The 19,090-nt window shown below is 39.9% G+C and overlaps 1 protein-coding gene across 4 annotated transcripts in view; it reads right to left on the bottom strand.

Moving 5' to 3' along the window:
- Positions 1–19,090, bottom strand: part of LIPK (lipase family member K) — a 63,820-nt gene that overhangs the window by 10,763 nt on the left and 33,967 nt on the right. For 3 of the 4 annotated variants that reach the window (XM_072971564.1, XM_006211060.3, XM_031682457.2), the window contains exons 2-5: positions 11,653–11,768; positions 9,505–9,619; positions 2,510–2,708; positions 1,043–1,152 (exon numbers count right to left, since the gene is read on the bottom strand). In XM_072971564.1, coding sequence (XP_072827665.1) covers positions 1,043–1,152; positions 2,510–2,708; positions 9,505–9,619; positions 11,653–11,768 — 540 coding nt within the window. The remainder of the gene's footprint in view (positions 1–1,042; positions 1,153–2,509; positions 2,709–9,504; positions 9,620–11,652; positions 11,769–19,090) is intronic. The other variant, XM_072971563.1, reaches the window with a different exon arrangement.

The following is a 19,090-nucleotide window of genomic DNA, read 5'->3' as shown; positions in this document are numbered from 1 at the left end:
GGCTAATTCAAAATGAAGTGAGTTTCCTGACCCTGAAGAGTATAAATCTACTTACAGAGAATCTTACAGAAAGGGTTCAAATGTCCTCTGTGGGGCATGTCTAGGTAAACTCCAATGGTCATTCTAGCTTGATCATAGTCTTCAGTATCAAACAAAACTGGGTTATAATCTTACTCCCCATTTGCTAGCTGTGTGAAAACTTAGGCAAGTTACCTCCCCTATATGAGTCTCAGTTTTCTCTTTCTGTAGGCATGGAGAATAGAATCCTTATGGAATAATTCTTTTGAAGGTTAGATTCCATATGTGTATGCATATATGGCTTTCTAATGGCATTATCACCATTAGAAAGAATTCCTAAGTTCAGCCATCTGTATAATATGGATGATAATGTTCTCAAATGTTTGTGGTTTCCAATGAGAGAATGCGTGTAAGATGCATAGTATAGTACAGGCATATAGAGACTTACTTTATACCAGAAACCAAATTAGGGTTAAGACAGAAAAAAGATTGGTATAAATGCTGTTGGTATTGTCAAGTCTCTAGCTGAAGGGGGCGCAGTGAAGAGAGTGAAGTGCCTTATGGCACTGCCAGCGTGGCCCCGTCCACTTCTACGACTACTCTAGCACCCACTGGGATCTAGAAGTCATACTGACTATGCACATAATCACTGAGATTTGTAATTCTCTGCTTTCTTTTCAGGGTCCCTCACTAGTTTGTGAGCTCTTTAAGGGAAAGATGTGTACTACATTTCTCTCTCTCTCCCCAGCATTTAACCCAGTGTCTGGCAAATGCTTGTTGGGTACACAAATGAATAAATAAGTAGTCTCTTTTTCAGGCTTATCCATCAATCTCCAAATTTAGTCTGGGGCGGAGGGAATTTCTAAGTTACCGTCACTTTATTTACTCTTTAGAAGCCAGTCAGACAAAATGGTTTCCCAACTCAAAGCCCCAAGCTAGAGACTGTACAAAGGGAAGAAATCCTGTCCCCTTTCATAAATATGAAGATCCCTTGACACTCATATTACACTTGCTCCACACACACCGATGGTGGTGCCTTGGGAGTGGCCCACATAGTAGAGTTGCTCCTGTCCAGTTTTCTCTACGATAAAATTGATTGTGGCTGGAAGGTCATATTTAGCCATCTCATCCAAACTGCCAAAGAAAAAGAGCAACAATGTTGGGGAAAAAAATCTCATTGGTAGGTCTGCAATATTTAAACATATTCATTATAGACATAGATACTTAGCTTTTCTTAACTGTAAGACTAGATCAATACATGATATTATGCACCTGTACAAATTTTGAGGATGTCACCTTGTTTGCAAGAGTAACATGGTTAAGAAACTGAAATCAGAAGATGACTTGCAAAAGCCTGCAGAGGCTTTCCACTTATTTCTATAGCAGATATATCAAACTCCCTTGAAAAGAAAAATCACCTGGAATGCTTATTTAAAAACCAGAAAAAAAGCAAGGAGATTTGCAGACCTCAGCCTGGATAGACTGAATCAGAATTTCCAGGGAAGAGGCCTAGTAATCTGCATATTTATCAAAGACCTCAGGTGCTGCTTTCCTTTGTGTGTGCGAAAATGTAGGAAATCATTACGTTACTTTCAATGGTGCCATGACACAACTGCACTGGGGTGTGGAATTAGAAAATGCCAAATGTCCAGGAATAAAGCAGGAGTGAGGCCAAGGGGCAAGAAGCTTTAGTGACCTTCAAGGCATGATTCTGGGCACTGCCACAAGTGCAGGATTTGCTTCTGTGACCCAGCTGGCCTACATTCTAAGGCAGACAGCGCCCCCCAGTGGGTGCTGCTGACAACTTGGCTCCCGGGATAGATTTCAGCAGCATCAGCCTATTGAGGGCAACGTTTCTTCACTACTCAGTGAATAAACATTTGAGCACCCTCTGTGCTAGGGTGTGGCTCATCTTGGTTTATCATGAATTTCTGGTTCTCAGGATTTTCAAACAGAACCTTGTTTTTGGTCCCTTTTCTTTCCTTTCTTTCTTTTTAAATTTTTTAAAATTACTTTTTGAGTTTTGTTTTGTTTTGATGTTGTGTTGGGGGATAGTAATTAGGTTTATTTATTTATTTTAATGGAGGCACTGGGGATTGAACCCAGGAGTTATACCTTCCCTCTTCGGTCCCTTTTCTTGATCAATTTCTTTTTTCCTCTTATTAAGGGTACCACATAAATTTCCTTTGGGGTCCACATTGATGTGATAGTCCTAGAATTAACCTTGCTAAAGCTGACTTCTGCATTTTGATTTTTTTCTTGCATATGTACTTTATATACACACATACCAAGTGGAGTGCTTAAAACAAATATCAGTGCAATAATACGGCATTTTTTTGAGATTGCAAAGAAAACCTGGGCAGAGGAAGAAATGTTTATTTCCTTCTTGTGGATTCCATGGTGTGCATTTGGACAGAAAGGGAAAATTCAAAGGGTGTTCATCCATATAAAGCAAAGTACACACTGTTTTCATTAGTAGTATTCTCCTTACCTGAAGGCCCAGTATTCTGGTGATTTGGGTGAAAATTGCAAGTGTTTTCTGGACCAGGTATTTCCCCGGCTGTTCCCCATCCATACATCATACCCAACATCTGCCAGAAGGAAAGCCAAGCTGTTGTTGGGCAGGTTGCAAATCCAATTCCCGGCAGATGCAACTAAACCATGCTGCAAATACACAACAGGCTTTGGAGCTGCAAAACACGGGCCACAAGAGTTTTATATCTGTACTTCCTTGGTGTCTACAAGAAAATTTTCTTTCCTAACTCCCTGTGGTATAGATGAAAGATTAAGAAGTGAAATTTGGCACCAAGTGAGACTAGGTTCTAGGGTTTTGAACTACTTCTAAACCTGGGTAAGTTGTATCTTCTCTATGTCTTACTTTCTTCTTTGCAAAATTGGGATTATATACAATGTGTTGTGTTGTTATATAGCTGGTGGAGTCAGATTGCTCTGATTCAAAATCTCTTCTACTATCCACTAATCTCTTTATGCCTTAGTTTGTGAAGGAAAAGCCCAGCTGGGCTAACAGCTAAGTCACAAATCTAAGTGCAACAAATGTCGGATTACTGATCTGAGTTCTGCTGGGCTAACTCATAAACCTAAAGTTTAGTGTCAGTCTATTGGGCTAACGAGCTCAGTCACAAATCTAAGTGTGGTAAGTGTCGGTTTACTGATATAAGTTCTGCCGGGCTAACTTGTAAATCTAAAGTTTAGTGTCAGTTTACTGGGCTAACAAGCTAACTCGTAAATCCAAGCTCAACAAGTGTCAGTAACGTGATCTGTTCTGAATTGATAAACTCCAGTGTACTGATTCCTTGCTTTTTGTTGTTTGAACCTTATTGGCTAATAGCCCCATACTTGTAATTAACCCTATAAAACCTCATGGGCACGTCTTGGAGGTGCTCAGAGCTTCGGAGCAGAAGCCCCTCTGAGCCTGCCGGCGTAATACATCTGAGTACTCCAACCCTCCGAGTGGTGCTTGTTTCTTGGCTGGCCTGTCATTTCCGTAACATTTCTGGAGGCCCCAGCGAGGATACAACCACGCCGGCCCCTTGAGCCGCTGGACTGGTGGCTCCGGCCGACCAGGGGACGGGACTCCGGCAGTGAACGAGGTGGCGCCGCCGGACGGTATTCCGGGTTCTCCTTCGTGATGGCAACTCGGCCCCCCTGGGTGGCTGGGCTACAACCAGAGCCAGACTCCGTGGAGGGACGGACAGACTCACCAGGTGGCCGTCCGGACAAGGTAGGATCCCCCAGGAGGTATCAGGTCCTGTCCCATTGGACAGAAGAGGAGGCTGATCCCCTCCTACAGGCTCTCCGTCTGATGGTATTTCAGACGGGGAAATCAGGAATCAGGTCAGGAATTAGGTCCTGTCCCAGTGGACAGAAGAGGAGGCTGATCCCCTCCTACAGGAAACAGGATATTGGTATTGGTGGGAGGAATGTTGTTAACTTCTGTGTGTGTGTGTGTGTGTGTGTGTGTGTGTGTGAGTAAATGAGCGGCCTGTGAAGCACGCGATCAGGCTCGAGTTTGTAGCTCCACGACATTCTGCTACGGATTTCGAATGAGTCCCAACCTGCGGTTCCGTGGTGACCTCATACGGCTCAGGGCGGTATCGGTCCCTCAGGGTCCCGATAGGAGTCAGCGCCTTATACTGACCCGCCAAAGCTAAGAGGCACCTTCGTCCCCGCGAGGGGAGCGGCCAGGCGGACGCAACGAAAACCCTCCCTTGTATTGTCTGCGACACTGGCACAGGGTGGCTACACTGGGAGGGAAAAGGACATAGACAGCCAATGAGTCAACGCCCCTGTGCCCTCGGAGGCTAGGATGCTATTTCTTTGAGAAAGTCTCCTACCTGACTCTGTCACAGAACACCCGAAACTTATTGTTCCCCTACTGAAGTGACCCAAGTAGTGCCCCTTTTGCCTAGCCCCAGACCCCCAGGACTCAAGTTTAGAAGACGAATTCCTTCAGGACTGGGCTTGCCTGGACCTGGAGGTCCCTTTTCTAGTCCATTTGTTTTGCCATCTGCCGTCAGTCCCATGCCCCTGATACGTTAGTTCAGAATATAGAGAGGATTTAATGAAGAAAGTCCCTGGAACTGCTTGAGGCCTTGAGATCCAGAGACATCAGCTGTGACTGGAACCCAGAGTCCCCGACCAAGTTAGCCTTAAAACAACTCATAGACCCAGCAAGAGAGCAGTCTCTCTGGGAACTCCGGTGTTTTGAAGAGTGAAGAAGAAAAAGATATAAAGGCTACCTTCCCAAACATCTAAAGCAACAGAACTATTATCCTTAAACATCTAAAAAGAATGGGAGGCTCTAAGTCAAAACCCACCACTCTAGACTGCATGATTAAGAATTTCCAAAAGGGGTTCTCAGGAGACTGTGAAATTTAAATGACTCCTGGCAGGCTCCACACTTTGTGTGAGCTTAAATGGCCAGCCTTTGGAGTTGGGTGGCCCTCAGGAGGAACACTGGACCTAACAACAGTGCGAACAGTCTATCAAATAATCACTGGAACCCCAGGCCACCCAGATCAATTCCCTTACAGTGACTCCTGGCTAAATATCGCCCAGACTCTACCCCCATGGATTTGGTTTTGCTCAAATGGACCTGGACAATACAAGATATTATCAGCTCAGCCGGTCCAGGCCAAAAAGACAGTCAAATACTTGGGATTTATTATCTCAGAGGGACACCGAGCCCTAAAAAAACAAGTTATTTGCGCCATACCCAGACCAGAAACAAAAAACTGCGAGAGTTCCTGGGCGCAGCTGGGTTTTGCCGGATCTGGATCCCCGGGTTTTCAAAAATAGCCAAGCCCCTCTACGAAGCAACTGCTGGATCAGGAAAGGAAACCCTCAAATGGGAAACTAAACAAGAAAATGCCTTTAGGCAATTAAAGGAACTACTAACCCAAGCCCCAGCACTAGGCTTACCAGATGTAACACGAGAGTTTAATCTGTTTGTACATGAAAGAGACCAAACTGCTCTTGGAGTCCTAACTCAGAATGTGGGGCCATGGCAGCGCCCTGTGGCCTATTTATCTAAAAGACTGGACCCTGTAGCATCAGGATGGCCACCCTGTTTACGGGCCCTCACTGCCACAGCCCTCCTGGTCAATGAGGCAGACAAACTCACACTGGGACAGACTTTATATGTAAAAGTGCCCCATTCTGTGGTGGCCCTGATGAATGGCCCAGGTTACAAATGGATAACTAACACAAGGATGACCCACTACCAGGGGCTTCTATGTGAAAATCCAAGAATCCGTCTAGAGACTGTGCGAACCTTAAACCCAGCCACATATTTGCCTGAGGGGGAAGGACAGCCTGACCACAACTGCAGGACAGCCTGACCACAACTGCGAAGAAATCATTAAAAAGGTGTATGCAAGCAGGCCTGATCTAACCAACAAGCCCCTGCAAAACCCAGACCTGGAACTTTTCACAGATGGCAGCAGTTACATGCAAGATGGACAACGGCGGGCAGGTTACGCTGTAACAACAACCCAAGAGGTAATAAAGGCAGAGTCCCTTCCCCCAGGATGGTCTACTCAGCGAGCAGAGATCTGGGCACTGGTCCAGGCACTAAGGGAAGGGAAAAGAAAACGAGTCAATATATACACTGATTCCAAATATGCATTTGCAACCTTGCATGTACATGGAGCCATCTATAAGGAGAGAGGACTTTTGACTGCTGGGGGAAAAAAAATCAAAAACAAAGAAAAAATTTTACAGTTACTGGAGGCAATATGGGATCCAAAGGAAGTGGCCGTTATTCACTGTAAGGGACACCAAAGAGGAAATGACCCTGTGAGCCAGGGGAACAGGCTAGCTGATCAAAAGGCAAGAGAAGCAGCCGCCTGGGAACACTCAGTAATTAACATTATGGCAGCGCCAGAGCTACCCACTGCCCCAGAATATGGTCACGACGAAAACAAGTGGGCACAGGCTGAACGAGAAAAGAAAGGAAAGGACGGATGGTGGATCATAACGGATGGAAGGGTTTTCATCCCAGAACGACTAGCTTATCGTTTAGTCCAACAACAACACGAAGCCACACATATGGGAAAAACGGCTTTGGAGGCCCTCTTAAAGCGATATTTCCTAATTTCTCGTCTCCCTACTCTATGTGCATCAGTTTCCCAACGCTGCTTGCTCTGTGCACAAAACAATCCAAAACAAGGGCTCACTGGGCCAATGGGAATACAACGATGTGGACTGGCTCCCTTTGAAGATTTAGAAGTGGACTTTACTGAACTTAGGCCCAGTAAGGGATATAAGTACCTGCTGGTTTTCGTCTGCACCTTCACAGGGTGGGTAGAGGCCTACCCCACCAGGACAGAGAAAGCAAGAGAAGTGACAAAGGCTCTTCTCAGGGATGTTATCCCTCGATTTGGAATGCCTACCTCCATCGGGTCTGACAATGGACCTGCCTTTGTGTCAGAAATTGTACAGCAAGTGGCAAAGGCACTGAGCAACCGCTGGAACCTGCACACAGCATACCGGCCTCAAAGCTCAGGGAAGGTAAAACGAATGAACAGAACTCTAAAACAAATTATAGCTAAAATCAGCCAAGAAACCCAGCTTCCCTGGGTGGACATTCTACCCCTGGCTCTGTTGCGAATTAGATGCACCCCAAGACTTAATATTGGGTACTCTCCCTTTGAAATCCTCTATGGGCGACCGCCACCTTTAGTCAGGATGAGAAATCCCACCCCAGAAATAGGAAATTTAGGGCTCCACCAACAACTGTTGGGACTAGAAAAAGTACTACGAGAAGTTTGGGGTTGGGTGATAGAGAAAACCCCCATTTCATTAGGGGTTCAAGTGCATCCCTATAAACCAGGTGACCAGGTATGGGTAAAGGATTGGAAAAAGGAACCTCTCAAACCAACATGGAAGGGACCATATTTAGTGGTATTAACTACTCCTACAGCTGTTAAAGTTGCAGGAATCGTCCCTTGAATCCACCACTCCAGGGTCAAGAGAGCGACTGCACCTCAGACAGAGGGTCCCTGGAAAATTGAGAGTGTCCCGGGAGACCCGCTCAAGATCAAGATCAAGAGGGACCAGAAAAAGATCGACGAGCCCTGCTCTAGCCACACCCGGAAGCTGGCTAGTCAACGCACGGCCGAAGCCTGAGGATCAAAGTCTGCCCATCACTATCATAACTCACCAGCATCCACGGAGAATAAAATGAGCTATACAATTGATCCCCTTGCTAGTGGGGCTCGGAGTGGCAGCAAGGGTAGGCACAGAAATCAGGGGCATCGCCTCTTCCTCTTATTACTATTATCAGCTTACACGTGAATTCAGCCACGATCTCCAACGAATAGAAAAACCCCTGAAAACTCTGCAAAATCAGACTGACTCTCTGGCCGAGGTGGTCTTACAGAACAGAAAGGGTCTGGACTTACTCACGGCCAAAGAGGGGGGACTATGCCTCTTCCTAAACAAAGAGTGTTGTTTTTATGCCAATCAATCAGGAATTGTCAAAAAAAAATGGTTCAAAAGTTACAAGACCGAGTGAAAAAGAGAAAACATATTTTAGATAAGAGCCCATGGACAGGCCCCTGGGGCTGGACCTCCTGGCTGACACCGTTCATAGGTCCCTTACTCCTGATTTTTGCAGTTCTGCTGTTTGGGCCCTGTGTCCTAAACTTCCTGACCCACTTTGTCAGTGAGCGGATAGAGGCTATAAAACTTCAGATATTAGCCCTCCAATTATGAGCCCCTGCAACAGGTAAATGATGATGCTTACTCCAACAAGGGTTGTGAAAGCATCAAGAGGGGGAAATGTGAAGGAAAAGCCCAGCTGGGCTAACAGCTAAGTCACAAATCTAAGTGCAACAAGTGTCAGATTACTGATCTGAGTTCTGCTGGGCTAACTCATAAATCTAAAGTTTAGTGTCAGTCTATTGGGCTAACGAGCTCAGTCACAAATCTAAGTGTGGTAAGTGTCGGTTTACTGATACAAGTTCTGCCGGGCTAACTTGTAAATCTAAAGTTTAGTGTCAGTTTACTGGGCTAACAAGCTAACTCGTAAATCCAAGCTCAACAAGTGTCAGTAACGTGATCTGTTCTGAATTGATAAGCTCCAGTGTACTGATTCCTTGCTTTTTGTTGTTTGAACCTTATCGGCTAATAGCCCCATACTTGTAATTAACCCTATAAAACCGCATGGGCACGTCTTGGAGGTGCTCAGAGCTTCGGAGCAGAAGCCCCTCTGAGCCTGCCGGCGTAATACATCTGAGTACTCCAACCCTCCGAGTGGTGCTTGTTTCTTGGCTGGCCTGTCATTTCCGTAACAAGTTAACTTATGTTTAAATGGGGAATAATAAGTGTTATCTTATACTGTAGTTATAATAATTAAATTAGAATTAAAATACATAAAATTCTATCCAGCACAATAAATATCTGCTCTATAATTATTCATATTACCTTTTTATTTCTCAAAAAGCATCTGATTACAAAACTTTTTTTCACAATAATAATAAAGACAATCAAATGCCATTTGTTGAATGCTTACTGAATGCCGGACACTCTGCTAGCTAATTTGCATTGTCAGAAAGCAAAATGCAAGGTTTTAAGTGAAATTTACACAAAGTAAAATTGTTGATTTGATATAAAAATCTTATTTGCAATGTGGAATTGGAACAATTTGACCAAGAAAGGGAAAAGAAAAAGAAGGAAAGGGGGAAGTGGTGTTGAAAACACAGAGAAGAGAAAGAAGAGTGACTAGGAAGATAAAGTGCTGGAGAAACGGAAAGACTAAATAAACAGTGTATGTGAAAATGCTTTAAAAACTCCAAAGGGGCTGTACGAATGAAATGGAGTGGCGAAGGGGGTGGTGGGGATTTTCCTCCACTGATGGAAAAGACTAGACTCTATTTCAGGATAAAAGCTGCCCTGCTGCTATCAGCACATCTAGGAATCTCTCCTTAGGCATTATTCTTCTGATAATTAAATAAATCGTACCTGTTCTGGGACATTTTCTTCCATATGGAATCCTGTAAATTCCAAGGACATAGCCATCTTTTGTCACAACGTCATATTTTTCATAAGGGTAACCCCAGTAGGAAATAATCTGGCTCTGAAAAGAGGAAAGGAAAATATAAACCTTCTTGACGTAATCCCTTGATTTTTCTACCCATGTTCCAATGTAGTACTTTAAGTCACAGCCTACTCTTTATCTCCGTATTGGGACGGAACAGAGCAGGGAAATCAGGATAGCTTGAGGGGGATTTTAAAAGGAGGATGTAGGCAAAGGCATGGGTAAGGCAAGGTGACTGACTGTACATCCTGGTTTCCCTGGCCTGGTGTTATTAATGCACTCGAGTTCACTCTGAAAACGTGTGATGAAAACGTATCTGGTCGTTTAATGAGGGAAACGGCGTGGGATTGTGCAGAACCCTGTGGCTAGTACTAAGTGAGCTGTTACCAACCTCAGAGCTGAAGGGAGAAGGGGGACAGTGGTTACAAGACCTGTGTGAGAAGGTCAAGAAGAGAGGCTCACATGGAGAGGAGCTGAGACCTTCAGCAGAGGGAGACAGCCTGTGATGACCTTATGGAGGGAGCCAGGGCAATAAGCCATCTGATCTCACTCTTCTCCCACCTTCTGATCTGTTCTAGGTTTCCATTAGCTGAACTGAACTGAAAACCAAAGAGCAAGGTGGTTTGTTGACCTAGTTCTTACAGGTCAGCCTCTTGGGCAGAAATAAAGATGTAAAGAATAGACAGTGGAGGTAGAGGGGCAAAAACAGAAGATGCCTCATCCACAGATACACAAGGAAGAGGGGAACTACTGCTTATTGGTCATCTTCTGCATAGGGGCTGGTTAGTATCTTTCGTTTTAGTAATCTTTACAACAGGTCTTTGAGACAGAATTATACGCATTTACAGTTGAGAAAACTGAATGACAGGAAGATTAATAATGGGGCCAAGATTGCACGCTAGGAAAAGATAAAGACAAAATGTAAATCAAAGTAAGGTTAGCTCCACAGCATATGGGCTTATGACAGGATTATGTATTTGCCTGGGGCAGGCATGTAAGAGGAATGTATATATTACCAGGCTGGATAAGGCAGAGGTTTTGAGAGCCCAGACTCTAGAGACAAGCTGCGTGGCACTGAATTCCAGCTCTTCCTCTTAATGGCTATGTAGCTTTGGGCAAGTTACTTAACTCGTTTTTGCTTTATTTCACTTAACTGTAAAATAAAGATAATAATGGCATCTCTTCACAGATTTGTTGTGAGAATTACACACACAGTAAGTGCTCTCTATAATGGCTTACAATTCTTTTTATCATTAGAAAATAATTAAGAGCCCCAAACCACCCAGACCAGGGAGGAAGAAAACGCCTGTGAATGTGGGAGGAAGAGGAAAATGTGGATTTGAGGAAGTGTTTTCATGGACTGTGTGTTCAGCAGTGTAGTGGGAGGTTAGGGGTGCCCGCTGGACACTTGGGAGAGAGAAACAAGAAGAGACACTAATTTAAAAATGTTGACAGTTCCATTCTTAAAGTTCTAATACAAACTTGAGTGTGGGTGAAGACATCAGTGCTGTACAATGTATACAGGAATGAAGGAATTGAATACAGGAATCCATTGGAATGAAGCATACAGTTAACATTTGTCAATTGTTTGTTTGTTTGTTTTTCTTTTTCTTTTTTCCCCCGGATCATTCCATTCCACTCTATTCCAGTCCACTTCTGGTATGAATTCCTGCATGTTAAGATCTGGTTAGAAGCAAACAAAACCAAATCTGGCTTACTAAACTGAAAAAAATGCATAAAGATAGTTCACAAATCAAAGAATCTGCTCTAAAAAGAGCCTCAGGAAGAAGTCAAGGAGACTAGAGAGATCATCAGTAGGATCTCACGAACCTCCTCCTCAGGAAACCACCATGAGGCGGTCGCTCAAACTACCAGGGGAGGGAGTACTACTGCCCACTTTGGGTCGGGTCTTTCAACGCCTAGACTAGTTAGCTATGCCAAAGAACGAGGGAAGAAACACAGATTTAGTCAATCTAGAATTTTTTAAAATAGACAAGCACACCAATCATACCCAAAATGACAATAAATTTATAATTCTTTATCTTAATTTTTTCCCTTAATGAGTGACTTACAATATTCATATTAGCTTCAGGATTTGTGGTGGGTCCTTCCCTATAATAACCACATACAGGTCCAAGAAGAAGCATCCAGCATGTTGCTGCTAAAAGCTGCCACATTTGGAATGAGCCTGGGAAAAGGAATATTAGTATATTTGTCATCAAAGAGAATTCCAAAAGTGAAATTTGGTGTAATCTTTTTATAACACTACTGTGGGAGGGAGTAGAAAAAATGCTTCTAGGCTGTGTCTTAACAAGTAACGTACTTAATTATTCAAGACTCATCCCATGAAAAATCTGAAATGTTAATTTTTTAGTAAGAAAAGAAAGAAGAAAGGAAGGAAAGAAGAAAGGAAGAAACCATTATCAATTAAATCTCCAAATAATCAAACAAAAGAAGGGAATGCATAATGCACAGAAGAAGTATAGTGGCCAGTATATTAATCAAAACACATTTCATATCTCCAGTTATCAGATAAATGAGTACTTTTCTTCTGATGGTGGGAGTGAGCATTGGCACAACCTTTATGGAAAGAAATTTGTTAACATGTCTTGTAAATTTAAAAATATTTATATCCTACAGTCAATAGAATTCTATTTCCAAGAGTCTATCCAAAAGAAATATAATATATATGCAAGTACTATGTATAAAATCATCCCTTATTATATATCTTAATATAATGAAATTTGCCACAATAAAAGATTGATAAAATAAGTTATGGGGAAGGAAGAATGGAATTTTTCAGTTTACCAAGTATTACGTTTTTGTGCAGTATGTGAAATTCCCATTAAATGATATTAAGGGCAAAACAATGTAACTTGTGCATGTATTTCGAGCTTAGTGATAAAACGAATTATAAAGAGAAAAAAAGGACTAGGCATCAAATTTTAATTATGGTTATATCTAGATGGTGAGTATTTGCGTGATTATTTTCTCATTTTAAAGGGTTTTTCATACTTTCTAAATTTTCTATATTTGGTATTACTTTATCATAAAAAAAGAAGTTATTCTTCAAATAGAAAATTGTGAAAATTATGGGAGGAAAATATGATGTATATTCCTCATTTGGCTTTGAAACTACTTAAGTTTAAAAACAAACAACAAGGGCAAAAGTAACAGAGGGAGACATTTTGTAATGGACCTCTAATTAACTACTGTATAAAATGAAGACCTTCAAGTTATATTAGAAAATATACTAACTGCAAATTTCCTCTAGAAAAAGATTAAGACAAAATTTAAGCCAAAGTAAGTTTAGCTCCATAACAAATGCCCTTATGACAGGATTTGCATTTGCCCTGGCCAGACACACAAGAGGTGTGGATACAGCCCTCCCTTGGTATCTGGGCGGGATTGGTTCCAGAACATTCCTCCTTACTTCCATCCACGCCCCCACGGAAACCAAAATCCACAGATGCTTAAGCCCCTTATATAAAGTGGCACAGTATTTGTATATAACTTATTGCACATTCTCCTGAATATTTTTAATTATCTCTAGATTACTTATAATACATAAGTATTATAATGCAATGTAAATGCTATATAAATAGTTGTAAATACTATGTCAATAATGGCCAACACACTGGCAAATTCAAGTTTTGCCTCTTGGAACTTTCTGGAATTTGGGGGGAATATTTTCTTCGTGGAACGCACAGATACGGAGGGCCGAATGTATATTATGAGGCTCTGTAAAACAGAGTAGACACTTCTCTCTCTCTCTCTGTGTTTTTAACACCACTTCCGTTTTTTCCTTGTCTCTTGCTTAGTCAAATTGTTTCAATTTTACATTGCGAATAGAATATGACTTTTATATCAAATTAACATATTAGAGAGATGACAAATCTCACTCTGTAGGAAATGGAAGTGTTTTTCAGACTATGCCTTCACTATTCTGTTATAGAAATTTCCATGAATTCTTCTCTTGAATCTGTCAAAGTCATAATCTTTGTTGACTACATGTATTAATATAATTAATATGTGCAATAATTAATATGATTGATAATATATGAATTACGTAATACACATATAATTTTATATTAATACAATATATATAATATATATAACTAATGTGATTAATAGAGCTAAATTCTGGTGAATCTCTGTGGTAGTTGTAATAATAGCACCACCAACAGTGATAATTATTGTTATTAATCTGTTTTGTGCACTTATTATGTGCCAGATTATGTGCCAGACATAATTATCTCATTTTTTTCTCAAAATAACCCCAAGGGATAAGAAATTATTCTCATTTTATTTCAAATGAAACTGAGTCTTAAGGGCAAGTCATTTGCCTGAGGTCAAACATGTAGTGATGGAATTGGAATCTGACCTCAGGTTGCCTGACTCTAAAGGAAATGCTCTTATTTATTATGCTCTTAACCGTTCTGTCCACACAAGATACTCTTACTAGGGCCCTCTGCTATGCGCCTCATTAGTGTTACATGTGATCCACAGACCACAGGCATCATAATCACTATTAAAAACAATGAAGACTCTTAGAACCCACCCCAGTCAAGCCAGAGAGAATCTAAGGGGGTGTGGCCAGAGATGTGCATTTTAAACCCTCATTTCAAGTGATTCATGTGCATTCCCACTTGTGGAAAACAGACAGACTGAATTCCTTGAGAAGATAAAATGGTTCATTCTCACTTTGTGAAGGTTCTCACTAGCATGGATCTTATAAATTTTTGCCAAATAAATAGATGGGTAAGAGTGAATGAGTACATCATTTAATCTTAAAGACTATCCAAATCGACCCATTGTTTTGTATCTTATCTTTCTGCTTTCATTTCACCCCACTGCATGGGGCCTCTTTTTTTGACGGGAAGATTTGAGAGCTGATTTTTGTCCTTAATTCAGGTCTGTATCTTATGGGAAGGTAGTAAGATAATTTTTTTTTAAATTAGTCTTTTCTCTCATGACATTTACAATTTAGATCCTCCAGTTTCTGCTGAGTGATTGGCACCTGAGGCCTCTGAGTCACATCTCTGGCAAGTGAACAGGGGGCCCCTGGGTTAGAGCAGATCCACCCTCTTCTGAAATGTGCAGCTGGGGAGAGCCTGTGGGCTTGTAATGATGCGGGGAGGAGGACTCAGTGGCTCGCACTGCGGGCTGCTTGTAGGAAGATCTGGAGTCTAGTCCTCAGCAATGGCACAAAAATGCACTAGCCCCATGACCAGCTGTGTTTTGCAGCGATGGCCTGAAGCCCATTCAGCTGGCTTGGTTTCCTTCTTCTGTGCAACGGATCTGGGTAAGGAAGGAGTCTTTGAATTGAGTAGTGAATAAATGACAGGTTATTTCGTACCAACACCTCTTTTTAAATAGGAACATATAACAGCAGTTAAGAATTTGTTTGCTTAAAACTTCTACCAAAAAATCTCATTTTTCACTCTATAAAGTATCTTATCTAGTCTATCTATAATTCTCATATCATGGATTAAGCACCTATATGCTTAATCATCATAATTATTATTTTCCCACAGGTAGAAAATGTCAATTTAGGATTTAAAGATCTATTTTACTCCATGTTCTTTTCACTAAGTCTTGCTGCCTCTTACAAAATTTCTACAATAAAATTTTCTCAAAGCGTTACAAGATGTCAGAAAGTCTGGGCACAGTGTAACTTTGTAAAAGATTAGAAGGAGGAACAATTTTGTCTTAACAGATTTGAGTATAAAATTCTTTTCGGTGACAAAATTGAAAATAGAATAGGGCCTAGAAATATGAAACTATCCTGTGTATCCAGGTTGCTTGCCAACCAAATAAAAGATTCCAAGACAAAGCCAGTGTTCACATGCACAATAAAATGTAAATAAAATGCAGATAACATGTATGACATTCTCACAGCCCAAGGGAGCTATGACAATTGGGATGAAAATTTTATATATATATACATATTGATACATACATACATACATACATACATACATACATATATATGTATATATATATATATATAAATAAAATGTACTGAGTATAATATTAATAAGAAACATGTAATCATTTTTCCCTGTCATCAATTTGTATCATCTTTTATGAACTAATGAGCTGAGAAAGATGAGAAAAGAAATGTAGGAAGAGAGAGAAAGAGGAGGAGGAAGAAAGCAATCATATGATAGATAATTATCTGGACTAAAGGATAAAAGATTCAAGTTTATAATGAATCAGTGTTACTTATATGATTGTCACCAGGCTAAACGTTTTCAATTACTTCTGCCACCTCTCCAGTCCAACTATCACATTTCGAATACCTGTATCATTTTACTGAGCTCCTGGTTAGTCTTTTATTTTCCAGTCTTTATGACTCAAAATATTATGTATATTGGTGCCAGATTAATTTTTATAAAACCATCTCATCACTTCGAATTTCTATTCAAGAAATCTTAATGAAAAACTTCTGCTGCCACAAAACTGGCCTCTGCACCCCAAAAGCCAGATTGAGACTTGAAGGCAGCTTTGGGAGAAAAAGAGCAGCTTTATTGCTTTGCCAGGCAAAGGAGACTCACAGCAGGATAATGCCTTAGAGACTAGGAATTCATCTTGGAGTTGAGGTCTTGGAAGTTTTATAAAAGGAAACTGGATGGAACAGAAAAGGTGATAACAATCAGGGCACTTTACGGGGTGCTGCTACATTCCCCTTAACCTCCATCCATCTTTCTGGCATCATGGGGGAACTGCAGAGGGTTTGTCCATTCTTCTGAGATCATCCTCCCATTACCTTCTTCCTGGAGCATAGCCTCTGGGTTAAAAGTATTGTAAAGAATGTAAATGTAAAGGGAGAGGTTTGGGGATTACTTAGCACAAAAGCAGTAAGGGAGAGAAGCAAATTGCAGGATTTCTTAGTCAGAAAGGATCAGCAGACAGTTTCAGCATCAGGGAAGTTAGTTTGTTTCCTACTTCTTCATTTTTACTTCCAATCATGATGGAATAGCCCTTACAAGACTAACTGTCTCACTGACAAAATATAGAAGTCAATTATTTTCAGACATCAGACAACAGGGTACAATATTGCAGTCCTTTTTATATTTTAAAAAGCCAACAGAAGAATCAAAATAGAATGCTAAAATTTTTGATATCCTAGAAGAAGGCAGAAAAGGGGGTAATAGAAAAACAGGAGAAAGAAAGAAAGAAAGAAAGAAAGAAAGAAAGAAAGAAAGAAAGAAAGAAAGAAAGGAAGGAAGGAAGGAAGGAAGGAAGGAAGGAAGGAAGGAAGAAAGAAAGAAAGAAAGAAAGGAACAAATGGAAAATAAATGGGAAAAAGATGGCAGACAAACCCAAATGTATCAAAAATTACTTTAAATATTAATGCAAAAATACTTCAGTTAAAAGGCAGAAATTACCAGACTGGATTAAAAAAAAAAACAAAGCCCAAATACATCCTTTGAACAAGAGACCCATTTTAAATATAAAGAGAAATAGATTGAAAGTAAAATAAACAAAGGAGTATACCATGAAAACAGTAACTGTAAGAAAGCTGGCATGGATATGTTAATATCAGACAAAGCAGGTTTTCAAGACAAAGAGTATCATCAGAGATAAAGAGGAATGTTTCATAGTGTTTATTCACCTGGAAGTACAAGCCATTTCATCAGGACAAGAAAACAATCCTACATGTGTAGGTACCTAAAAATAGAACTTAGGAATGAAAAAGGAAAAAAAAAACCTGACAGAACTAAAGAGAATTCAGTTTCATAGTTGGAATCAATATCTGTCTTTCAGTAATTGATAGAAAAAATAGACAGAAAATCAGTAATAATGTAGACAATCTGAACAACACTATAACTAAGATGATCTAATTGACATCTGCAGAACACATCTAAAGATTCCATAGATAGCTGAAAAATTAAAAGGAAAATTAGAAAAGTTTTGGAACTGAATGATAAGAAAAACACTACTAATCAAAATTAGGGATGCAGCCAAAGTGTGCTTAGAAAGATACTTAGAGATTGAACTTTATTATGAAAAAGTTTACAATCAATAATCCAAATCTCTGCTTTACTAAGTAGAAAAAGAAAATTAAATCAATCCCAAAGTGAGTAGGAAGGAAAAGAGTAATAATCAATAAAATAAAAACCAGAGAACGTTAGAAAAAATTATCAAAACTAAAAGTTAGTCCTTTGGAAAGATTAATAAAATCGATAAGCACTAGAAAGACTAATCAAGGAAAAAAACAGTTATATAAAATGCCAGTATCAGAAATGGAAGAGTAAAATCATTAAATATCTTTCAAAAGATAAAATAATAAGGGAATATGATGAAAATTACATGCCAAGAAATTTAATAATTTAGATTAACTAAACAAATTCTTTGAAAAATTCAAATTCAAAAACTGTTTCAGGAAGAAATAGAACATTTGCTCAGCCCTGTATCTATTAGAGAAATTTAATCTGTTGTCAAAAAGATTGACACACACACACACACACACACAGAAATTTTAGGCCTCAACTGTTTCATTGGTAAATATCCTATTTAATATTAAAGGAAGACATTATCACAATTAAGAAAACCAAAAACAAAAACGAAAACCCCAAATTGTCACAGAAATAGAAAAGGAAGAAATAATTCCCAATTCATTTTGTGAGGCCAACATAAATTTATAATCTTCTTCTAAAATGACTTACTAGTCAAAACATATTTGCAAAAGAAACATAGTTGGGTAACTCACACTACCTGATTTCAGGACTTACTCTAAAGCTACAGTAATCAAGACTGACTGGGTTGTAGTGTCATAAGGATATATAGTTCAGTGGAATACAAAAATCAGTCCAAACACAGACACATACACAAATAGTTGGTCAACTGATTTTGGACCAAACTTTCAAGGTAACTCAATGGAAAAGAATTATATTTTCAAAAATAAAGTTAGAACCACGCACTGAAGAAAAAAATCAAACTCTACCTCTAATTCACACCAATCACAAAGTTAAAAGTAAATCATAAGCCTAAATATAGAAGTTAAAATTATAAAAATATGGAAGAAAACAGAAAATGTTTGTGACCTTGACACAGGCATGGATATCTTAGGATAGAAAAAGCATAAAAGAAAAAAAAATGATAAATTGGACTTCATCAAAATTAAGAACTTGTACTGCTGAAAAAATACTATTAAGAAGTTTAAAAGGCAAGGCATAGAGTTAGAGAAAATACTTATAAAACAAATATCTGACAAAGAATTTTATCTGGACTATATTAAGGGTTCTTATAGTTCAATAAGAAGTCAAATAACCAATAGTAAAATGGACAAATCCTTGAACAGACACTTTACAGAAGAAGATATATGACTGACTAAAAACACATGAAAAGGAGCTCCATATCTTGAGTCATCAGTGAAATGCAAATTAAAACTACAGTGAGATAGGTCTTCTCATCCACTTTAATAACTAAAATTAAAACGACCAATTGTTGGCAAGCACAGCAAACGACTAGAACTCTCAAACGTTGCTGGTAGAAATGTAA

This window comes from Vicugna pacos, chromosome 11 (assembly GCF_048564905.1).
Source record: "Vicugna pacos chromosome 11, VicPac4, whole genome shotgun sequence".
In the NCBI taxonomy this organism is placed as follows: domain Eukaryota; kingdom Metazoa; phylum Chordata; class Mammalia; order Artiodactyla; family Camelidae; genus Vicugna; species Vicugna pacos.
This window is presented reverse-complemented; position numbering and strand designations above follow the sequence as displayed.